This window comes from Geospiza fortis, unplaced genomic scaffold (assembly GCF_000277835.1).
Source record: "Geospiza fortis unplaced genomic scaffold, GeoFor_1.0 scaffold173, whole genome shotgun sequence".
Taxonomy (NCBI): Eukaryota; Metazoa; Chordata; class Aves; order Passeriformes; family Thraupidae; genus Geospiza; species Geospiza fortis.
The window spans coordinates 5,362,453-5,373,026 of record NW_005054334.1 but is presented as its reverse complement, the minus strand read 5'-3'; the positions used below and the strand labels follow the sequence as shown (position 1 = coordinate 5,373,026).

The 10,574-nt window shown below is 41.6% G+C and overlaps 2 protein-coding genes across 2 annotated transcripts in view; both read left to right on the top strand.

Annotated features, from left to right (window-relative positions):
- Nucleotides 1-9,112, top strand: part of POLDIP3 (DNA polymerase delta interacting protein 3) — a 15,574-nt gene extending 6,462 nt beyond the window's left edge. The window contains exons 4-10 of the mRNA XM_005421959.2: nucleotides 1-44; nucleotides 1,912-2,007; nucleotides 3,787-3,969; nucleotides 4,810-4,887; nucleotides 5,457-5,586; nucleotides 6,764-6,830; nucleotides 7,168-9,112. Coding sequence (XP_005422016.1) covers nucleotides 1-44; nucleotides 1,912-2,007; nucleotides 3,787-3,969; nucleotides 4,810-4,887; nucleotides 5,457-5,586; nucleotides 6,764-6,830; nucleotides 7,168-7,342 — 773 coding nt within the window. The 3' untranslated portion in view covers nucleotides 7,343-9,112. The remainder of the gene's footprint in view (nucleotides 45-1,911; nucleotides 2,008-3,786; nucleotides 3,970-4,809; nucleotides 4,888-5,456; nucleotides 5,587-6,763; nucleotides 6,831-7,167) is intronic.
- Nucleotides 8,358-10,574, top strand: part of RRP7A (ribosomal RNA processing 7 homolog A) — a 5,695-nt gene continuing 3,478 nt past the window's right edge. Inside the window, exon 1 of the mRNA XM_031057767.1 lies at nucleotides 8,358-8,484. Coding sequence (XP_030913627.1) covers nucleotides 8,358-8,484 — 127 coding nt within the window. The remainder of the gene's footprint in view (nucleotides 8,485-10,574) is intronic.

Below are 10,574 nucleotides of genomic sequence, written 5' to 3'. Positions count from 1 at the left end.
CAGGAATGAGGATCAATGTGGTGAACAACCATACACATAAACAGGTGTGTACCTGCTCTGTACTCTTTGTTATCTTTAACAGGGAAGAAAATCTGTCCATAAACATTGGCATGTGCAGAGAAAACCCCTAAGTAGGAGAGAAGAACCTTTGAAAGTTCTCCATCAGCTTAGCTTCCGTGTCTTGTGGGGTTAAAATAGTTTCATGGTAATTGAGGTTTTCATTTAGTATAATTTATCTTGATTCCTAGTGTATTATCTGAATGAGATACAGGAATGAGAAGCAGATATTCCCAGTTTTATCTCTGTGCTAATGGTATATTTTTTCCCTAGAGGCTGACCTCTAGCTCTGATATTTTTGTATAAATTTCTTATGACATCACATCAGATCAAGTTGTTGGCGGTTTTGATTCACCATGCTGCCAGCCTCTTCAGAGAGAGGATGTGACTGTACATGGTCAGATGTGCTGCAGTGAGGTGGGAGAGGATATAACCTTCCTGTGAAATCCCAGCTGTGGGCCACTGCGGGAATCCTGATAGGGAGTGATGTTACCTAGTATTCTGATGTACTTCCAGAGTTCCCATAGCCCTTATCAAGCAGATTTTGAGAAAGATCTTAGAGTATTGTGTTTCTGGGATCAGTTTTAATGGATTTTGTCACAGCCCCCAGCCATTCAGCCACCTTACTACCTTGGGTGCTTTCAGAGAGGAGTTGGATATTTTTATTACTTATGTTATTGTGTGTGTATACACAAAGTATCGCATGAAATACTGGAAAACTGACATTCACAATATCATGTCAGGTGACTTTTTTGCCATGATTATCATAATTTTAGCTATTTGTGTATGTTACCTTTATGCTGGCCTGCTACCCTCACCTGTCCCAGATGCTGTTGTTTAAGGAAGTGTCTTCATTATTCTGACCTTATCACTGTAAACGTGGAAACCATTTAATTTTGTCTCAAGCTCAAGTCCATTGTCCTGCTCCCTAATGTTTTTCCCAGCTCTTTTATGTTCTGCACAATTCTCCTCTGTTCTCTGTCCATTTTCAGGTTTTTTTTTCCTTCACAGCATTTCTGTCACTGCAACAACTTCCCTGTTTGTAAACCAGAATCTTGCTGACTATGGACAACCCACTGATTTTGCATGCTCTCATTGCTAATCCTCCAGCTTTCTGTACCTTTTTAGTGAATGAATGGGAAGCTGTTTGCAGTTGTGATTTCTTATGTTTTGGGCACTGCTATATATGTCTACACTTTTTCTTAACTTTATTTAGAGTCAATGAAAAAAGTGCTTGTGTAGGAGCTCACCTCAGTATTTTAAGGCAAGGCTATGAGTGTTAAGCTGAACTGGAAAATTAATTATTCATTCAGTAAAGATCTTAATGCAGTGTTTTCTAGGGCCAGATGGATATGTCCTGTGCTAAGGAAAGCAGGCTATTCAAAAGGAATGTTCTGTTTAGATGTATTCAGCAGGCACTTGTTTAATTAAAAAAAACAAAAAAAAACCCAGAAAACCCCAAACAAACAAAAAGAAACCCTACGTCATGCCCCCAAACTAATTTAAAAATCACATGCACAGGTGTCAGCTGTAATGGTAGGAGGGTGCTAAAATGTAAGACACTGAGGCTTTATTCCAATAATGTAGCTTCAACAGTCCTAATGACATCCAGGAGAAGAGAAATCTGTATGTGATTTCAGTATATCTAGGGAAACAGTTTTGCTGTGATGTTTTTGGAAAGCAAGTCCAATAGTTTTTATGCTGATGTTTTGACATGGAGTTGTATACCTGAAACTAAAATGCAGTGTAGGTGTTTATTAGCTGAAGATGGTTGAAGGCAGGAGAAAACGACCTGTTTTTGAAATGTCTCAGTGAAGTCTGCCTGCATGTAAACTATTGCCTTCTTCACTTCAGGGTCTGTATGACACAGAAGATGATGAGGAAAGTGTCTCTCCCCTTCCTAGCAAACAGATGAAAATCACCACCACAAACAGTTTCCTGCACAACTCGGTAAGGGTCATCTGAACAGTCTCCACCATGCCATGCTCACATTGCATGGACACGGAGGCTGTGTCTTTACAGGACTTACCTATCAGACAGTTCTTTTAAAGTCTGTAAATGAAGTTTTCTCCTCAAATATTTGCTCTTCACCCCACCCTTCCTTTGTGCCAATGCTTCTACTGTTATTTTTGGAACAGAGTTCTTTTAGGGTAACTGGTTTTATGGGCTCTCAGCAGCTAGAATGTGTGCTTTCTGCCCTGCTGGCAGGTTGCTGTATCCTGGCCCTTTCTTGTTGAGGAAGTGCATTGAACCTGTTGAGGAAGTGCATTGAACCTGTTTTGTTACTGTTTGAGTAAACCAGTAAGGGAAGCTTTCTGCTGCTGGAGACTGGGCATCAAAGCAGGAAATCTCTTGCTGTGCAAAAATCATAGTAGGCATCTTGTTGGGGAGGACTGTTGCTCTGGAGAAGATGGAATTTCAGTACAGACAAATGTGTGGCCCTGCTTTTGGCATGGGATGGCCCTCTGCAGCTTAAACTGAGAACTGACTGGCTAGAAAGCAGCAGCAGCTCTGTAGGAAGGAGCCTAGGGGTCCTACTGTGTCATCTGCTAAGAATGAGTGAGTAGTGCATCCTTCCAGAAACAAAGGCCAACTGTAGATAATTAATCAAGGAAGATAATTATTCCTGTTTGACATTTTGAGAATGCATCCAGAATTCTGTGCCTATCTTGGGGTTCTGCAATACAAGAAAGACATGACTGGAACCAGTTAACAGGGTGGTCAGAGGGCTGCACCATATTATGCATGAGGAGAGGGTGAGTCCACTCATTGCCTGGAAAAGGCAAAACCCACGTTCTTCTTGGGAATGACCATGGAGAAGACAAACCAATAAATGTGCTGCGGGAAAAGAAATTCTAGTTGGTGAAATTCTCACAGTATTGATCAGCATCTGGCACAGGTACCAAGAGAAGTTGTGCAGTCATCATTCTTGAATATTCAGTGCTTAGCTGGATAAGGCCCTTGCCAGACTAATGTGTGCTTGAAGTTAACTCTGCTTCAGACATGGGAGTTGGGCACAGGTTTGGGCTAAGTTATTCTCTGGTCTTGGAAAAGCAAATTCATGTGGTTTTACCATCATGCAGGCATTGTAGTACAGTGATTACCCTAGGAATTTATTTCCTTGTGTGGGTATTCAGAATAGAGCTTCTGGCTATTTGTGATTCTCAAATAATCTTATTAAGGTTTTTTGAGGGTTTTTTTCAGGAGTGAATTTGTTCTTTCCAGTGTTCACAGCAGCTTCCAAGCACAAGTTTTAGTCAGATATTTCAGCCTTTAAACTCAGATATTTTAGCCTAAGTTCCGTGTGTTTGTGTGCCCTACCTTGGTGATTCTGAGGAATTACCGCTTTTTGTTCTGTGGATTCTCAGTCTTACTGTTAATGAGCAATCTTTGTGAACTCTTTATAAAGTACTTGAAAGTCTGCGGATGGAAGGAGCTTTTCAAATTCAGATCACATTGTTAAAGTTTGTTTATGAAAAGTATGAAACCAAAAAGTGCTTATGAGGGAAGTGCTCTTTCTGGATAAGCATACCTTTTTATGTTTATGCCCAGAAACCTGCACTGATTTTTTTCTATGAGCCTTTTGAAAGTCTCCAGCACTGTGCAGTGGTTTTGACACTGGGAAGGACATGCAGTGCATACTAGTAATACTCTGGTGGTGGTGCTTGAAGAAAAGTGATGGCTTTTGTAGGCTGTAGCTCTGAGATACTTTCTTTTTTCTTCCTGTAGACTGGTCTGAGCAGCAATAAATTCTCTCTGTCCAAGACTGTTCCCCTGACTAAAGTGGTCCAGAACGATACATACACAGCTCCTCCTGCAACTCCCCCTCCTATGCGGACAAAGGCCTTGGCAAACATGTCCCGGACCTTAGTGACAAAGGAAGTGCCTCCAAAAGAGCCAGCACGTGTTGAGGTGAGCTCAGGGAAGGGGAAAATGCTCTTTATAGAAGTCTCTGAAACATCTGAAACTTGTTTATTGGACATGTGAGCAGCTCATTTGTGCCTGCCTTTCATCATTAGTTCTGGGACGTCATCAGGGTTATTCTGATAACTGCAGTCCATGTCCCAAGAATTTGAAACCTGTGTAAACATCCTTTCCCTGCACATGATCCTGGAGGAATCCATATTATAGGGAGATGGCAGTTGTTGTTTGGACACTCCTTGGTGGCTTTCTTGTCCCTAGGAGAATAGTGTTTTAACACTATCTGATACAGTGTATGTTGCATGTCCACTCCAGCTAGCAAGGAGAAAAAAGAGTTATTCCAAATGTACACATTATCATGTACCCCCCAGGCAATTTGTAGACAGCCTGGAATTGCTTTGCCAAACTGCCTGATGTTGGGTACAAGTAACCCACCAAGTCTTCCTAGGTGTGCTGAGTTCAGCATGCTCTTGAGAGGCTGGAGCTGTATATTGGGGTTTGCTGGCTGGTGTACAGTGCGACAGAGACAGGCTGTTAAAAGTGTGGGCATGACCAGAGTACTGTGTATGCGCATTAAGTTAATGTTATTCTTGAGAATAAGAGTGAAAAGTTACTTCAGAGAAAAACTAGCATGGAAAAGAAGGTCCATTTTGCTGTCAGATGAGCTGGGCTTTAGTAAACATTGATATATATCCCATTACTAACTTTAACTTTCTCCTTTGTGTGTGTATACAGACATTCCCAGACATATCCTTAGAGACTTTTTATTGCTTTCACTGCTGTGCTGTATTTTGTGCCATATTTCTGTGATGCATTTGTTTGTGTTGGCAGCTGGCGTTCAGTCCTTTGGAAGGCACAAAGATGACCGTAAATAATCTGCATCCTCGAGTCACAGAAGAAGATATTGTTGTGAGTGCTGCTTACTGCCAGACTGTGCATGAGTGACACTTCCTTTCTCTGTCCTACCTCTTCTGATAAATCACTTGATCTATGGTGAATGCAGTAAAGAGGGGTGTGATGTGAGTTTGCTCTCCGTGCAAAAACTTGGAGGGTTCCTGATTGTTTGGGGTTTGTTTACACTTTTTTTTAAAAAGTGTGTGCCTAAGAACAAAGGGCAAAATCCCACAGAGTATTTTGAGATACCTGACATCACTTAGAAGAGTTCACACCAAATGATTCTTCTACCCAAACTTATGCCCCTATCCAAATTATCTAGGGGCTTCCATTCTCACCGGGCTGAGAATGAATCTGGTCTTTGTGTGTGAAAAACATTACTGGGTACTGGCCCTGAACTTCCCTGCTTGTGTGCTCTCTATTACTAGTGCCAAGTACTTATGCCATAACAAACACAGTAAGACAAGTGTCCAGATCCTGTCAGGTATTTAATAAGCAGGATGGGTGGTGTGATGAAGCAAGTAAACCCTTCTCATGCAGTGCCTTTGATGTGACCATGGTCGTGACTGACTCTCTGCCCTCAGGAGTTATTCTGTGTGTGTGGCGCCCTGAAGCGAGCCCGGCTGGTGCACCCTGGCGTGGCTGAGGTAGTATTTGTGAAGAAAGAAGATGCTATCACAGCATATAAGAAATACAACAACAGGTGTTTAGATGGTAAGTTTGATGCCAGAGTTCCATGTAGGATAAATAAATCAAGAATGACTTTTCCACCTGAGTGGAAGGTTTAAAAGTATCTTAGATGTTAATATGCTAGCAAGAGAGAAATACCAGAAAATCAGTTCAAGAGCTAGATAAGACAATAATTGCTGTGTAACTAGCTGAATATATGCGCAGTTTATTTAAATGCAATTAAAAACCCCACCCACATTTTCCTAGAAAAAGAAGGTTGAGAGCTGGAGGCAGGGTCCTGATGAGTCTCCTGCTCTAACTTTCAGATGAAATTCCTTATGTTTCTAATTTGGTACCAAGAGCTGGAAAGTTGTCGCAGTTGAGACAGAGACAATTCAAAGCAACACACTCCATTTTCAGAAGGCTTCAAACTATTTTTTATTATAGCATCCGTGCTTTTTACACATTCTTACAAAACTCATAAGTTTACACTTTACTTATTGGTCGCAAGAGACAAAGTGATTATTGAAATAGGCAGTTGCAGGTTTCTCTTATTTATCCTTCTTTCTTTCTTGGTTTCTATGTCAACGACCTTGGTAGAAAATTCTTTCAGGGGTAAACATGGATCCTCTTAGCAAACATCTCTCTGGCTCAGAGAAGTTGCTGTAAAACCTCTTCCACAGAAAGTCCTTAGGAAGGCTTTACCTGCTTACAGAGCTGCTTGCAAAGTACAAGTAAAACTAGTATTTGCAATAGTCTGAAGGGTGCAAATACTCAGAAACATTTTGGACTTGTAAAATAGTATCAGATTCTCCATTAACTTTGAATAATGCAATTTTATATTTTAACCATGTTAAACTGAAATTATTGTTGAACTGTTAATTTTTAGCTGGAAATAGGTGCTTTTTCTTTCTTTAGATGAGTGACATGTTACGGATGTCAGATGAGGAGCAGACAACTAAGAATGGGAGATCCACTTGTGTCCCTGCTAAGGGCTTCATACTACTGTGTAACTCGTTAATTAGTATGATCCTTCATATGGTACTGAATGTTAGAGTGGCTCTTCTGTTGCTCTGATTCTGCAACAAAAGATTATCAGCTGTTTTTTCTCATGTTTCCCCAGCATGTTGAACTCTGTTGCTTGCACTGGTGTGTGCTGTTTCAAGGATCTTGCCTTACCCCACTTCTGATAGAATGAATTTTGTGTTTTGTTTTTATATAGGTCAACCAATGAAATGCAATCTTCATATGAATGGGAATGTCATCACCTCAGACCAGCCTATATTGCTGTAAGTGTCCTTCAGTGGGGAAAACATCCAAACACTTTTGCAGGTTCTATTTTGAGAATTGTTGTCCCTTGAATTTTCTTTCTCTCTCCTTCTGTGGCACAATATGTTGAGTGGAGTGCAATGTAGCTTGACTACATAGTGTTCTCAGCCTTGAGGCTCAAAAATAATCTGAGATGAGGATATTTTCTTGTGAGAAAAGCATATTTAAAACCTTTATCTCTGATATTGGTAAGGGGAAAACACTGATAACAGTAAATGCAAACACAGTTTTAAAATTTATTTCTCATAAAGAGAGATTAAATACTGCCTTTTTAAAATTTCTTTTTTAATCCTCCAGGCGACTGAGTGATACCCCTTCAGTGGAGAAGGAAGGGGAACCACGCCGGTCAAGTGCAAGCGCCTCCTCAAATCCCCCAGCTGAAGTGGACCCTGAAACTATCTTGAAGGCACTCTTCAAATCCTCAGGGGTCTCTGCCTCTGTGCAGCCCACAGAATTCAAAATTAAACTCTGAGAGGGGGGAGCAAGCAGTGGACTGGAAAACTCATAGAAGCTGGGGGATGAGGAAAGTGCAGGAGCGCAGATGTTATTTGCATTTGCCTGTCCTGAAATTTTTTGTTTTCTATGATCGCTACCTTACTGTACAATAGTGTTTCCTCTTGTGTGTGTACTTTCTGTTTTCATAGTTGGAGTTTTCTTCCATGATTTTTTTTTCCCAAGAGAATAACCTTCCCCTTCTGCCAGTAATGTATTACCAAGCATATACCATGTAACTCCATCCTTTACTCCAAAGCCCCCAGTGGCCATTAAAAGTGCACATAGACTTTGAGGGAAGGAGTGGTGATCTCCTTCTGTTTTCTTCTGACTGACCTTTAACTAAAGGCTGCATCCCCTTGATTGTCCACAGGCAAGAGCACCAGGTTGTTTCTGAAGTTGCTGTGCTGGGTACAAAGGCAGGTTGGGCTCCCTTCAGAAAGGACTTGTGTGCATTTGGTGGCATAACTCTTCCTTCTGGCTGTTGGACGCTTTCCTGCTCAGCAGCTGGGACATTGAGAAGGAGCAGGAGAAGCTGGGCAGCCCGCAGTGTGCCAGCGGGGACATCAGGCAGGAGGGATGGGTGCACGGGTGCACCGGCCATTGTGCTATGGGCAGGGCGGTTTCAACCCTGGTAGTGCTGGAGGGTTGTTCTGGCATTTGTACAAGGAATATATTTGCTCTGGAGGGTCAGGCTCAGTTGCTCTCCTCTTTCTGGACTGAAAAATTAAGAACCAGTTGTGTTCAAAGCTAGAAGAAACCTAGTTGTTTGACTCCCATTGGATTATATTGCCTCCTCCTCCTCCTGATGCATGGACATGAGTTTCTTTCTTGCTTCTAACTCAGCCAGTCTCCGATGAAAAGGAAGGACCTGAGACCCTTTTCAGATCCTAATTTACACAGAGTCTTGTGTCTGAGAACTTTGAGAGATGCTGTTTGGGCATTGTTTGGCTGCTGTACGGTTATGCTGCTGGCATGCCTGGATTTGGAGGATGATGGCTGCAGTGTGTGGCCTCAGGGAGAGGTTTAGGAGCAGCGGGCAGTTGGCGCTGTGTAAGGAACACCGGAGAGGAGTGGCAAGTCCCGTGCAGGGCGGCGAGGACGTGGCGCGGGCCAGCGAGTGTGTGTGACAGGCCACTAGGTGGCACTTGCAGTTCTTCCCATTGTTTGTACCGCATTGGCGCCTTGGATGTTGAAAGTCCCGGTAGCTCCACTCGTTTGTGTTTGTTCAGACTGTATTGGAAGAGAGGAAAGCTGAGAGCAACTTCCAGAACAGGGTTGGGGTTTGAACTTGATCCTGCGAGCTGGGAGACTAACCTAATCCATTCTGTTCAGCTCTGCTGAGTAGCTCCTGTAAGTCCAGATTCTGTTTCTTGGGCAACCCCATGTTTCTTTTGCTTTCTTGTTCTGTATGAACTCTTTCTTCTATCTAGCTTGTGCAGACCATTCCTTAATCTCACTGTGTCCCTTTTAGCCATGGAAATAATAAGGACTTGGCAGGACTTGTTTTTCTGGAGTACTCTTTGGTTTGAAGGCCAGTGACACCATGATTGGTGGGGTGCTTCATGTGAAGAGCAGATGTTTGTAGGGGAGGGGACCTAAGACAGCTATTGTTCTCCTTTTTTAGATTGCCCACCAAATACATGTGTTTTAATAAAAAAAAAAAAGGGGGAGGGAGGGTGAGGAAACATTAGGGATGGGAGAAGATAATGTATTACCTGTTTCTGAATAAACGTTTGTTATACAGAGAGTGGATTCTAAGCCTTTTTAGATGCTGTGAAGCAACTAAAGATAAGTGGTGGCGTTCCAGTATTGAGTCAATTGCTCTTTCTAAGTGAACGTGGAAATTTCAAAACTGATAACGTGATGAAGAGCAAGAGGAGCTTATGGGTAAGAGAGCTGTTACTCATCCACCTTTTGTCTGGAACATACAAATTAGCAGCTGACTCCTGCTAGTAAATTGAAGTCATTTGTGTCCATGTAATTCCAATTCTCTTTTTACAGAAAAAAAAAGTAGCCTTTGTTACTGACAGCCTAGTAATTTAAAAAGTAATTTTATAGCTAAAACAGCTCTGAGATCAGGGTACCTGTTCTAGGTGAAGTGGGATGCTCTCATTACCAGCTAGACAGAAAGCCATGTAAATGTGAAACATCTCTTGCCTCTTCTGAAAGAATGGGGAGGCTCAAGGATTTTTTAGTTTATTAGATCCGTGTCCTTCTGAAAAGCCAAGTAGCAAGATGCATTTTAACTTGCTGTTAAACTCTGCCTTGTGTTTAGGTTATCTGAGAGTTTATGATGGCATTGACATGCTTCCTTGGAAGTACTGTCTGCTCTGTTCCATACCTCTGTGATCCATGGCACCATATTCTTATTTTTTACAAATTGGTGAATTACCTGGGTGTCCAAACACAATGTCTTGGTGTACATTGGTGTTCTGGTCTTGGCCAGCTCTTTAATGCACCATTGCATGGCTGCTTCTGCTGGGCACTGAAACAAGAGTAACTGTTTATTCCCAGTTCTTACCAGGTATTCTCAGTCCTTTTCAGGTAGTTCACTTTGGCTCTCCAGTTTCTCCTGGACATCCTGCAATTGTCATGCTAATCATGATTTCAAACCTACCACCTGTCTACATTTATCATCATGCAACATGGTGATATTTTTGTGTTTTGGGGTGGGTTTTTTCCTTCTGGGCTGGTAGAAATTATGAACTGGCATATGAAATACTAATTGCCTGCGCTCTGAATTAATGTGCGTTAATTTAGACATTAAATTAAATGGCTGGCCAGGACAGGTGGTAGGTAATTTGTAATGGTGTTTCTTTTGTTTATTTTGGGTTTGTTTCTTTTATTTCAAAAATGTGAGGACTTCTGAAGTGATGCCACAATGTGCAATGTTTTCATGGCTTTTGCATGTACCTTCCGATAATGTTCATTAACTTGATATTTGGTTGGATCAATTCTCCATATCGTGTCGTATTTTGTCACCTCCTACATTAGCATTGCTTCAGTATTTTTAAAATGGTTCTGTCTTCCATTACAAGTTCATTCTGTAAAGGTTTTTTGAGTTTTTTTAATTAACAAGAGTCTTTAAAAACAATTGCTTTTGAACGTTTCTACATCTCTTTAAGATTTACTTGCTTCTCTCAGATTACGGATAGTGCGTGAGTTTTATACTGTTTTTACAAAAACATGAACTCAACCCCGGGGCTGCG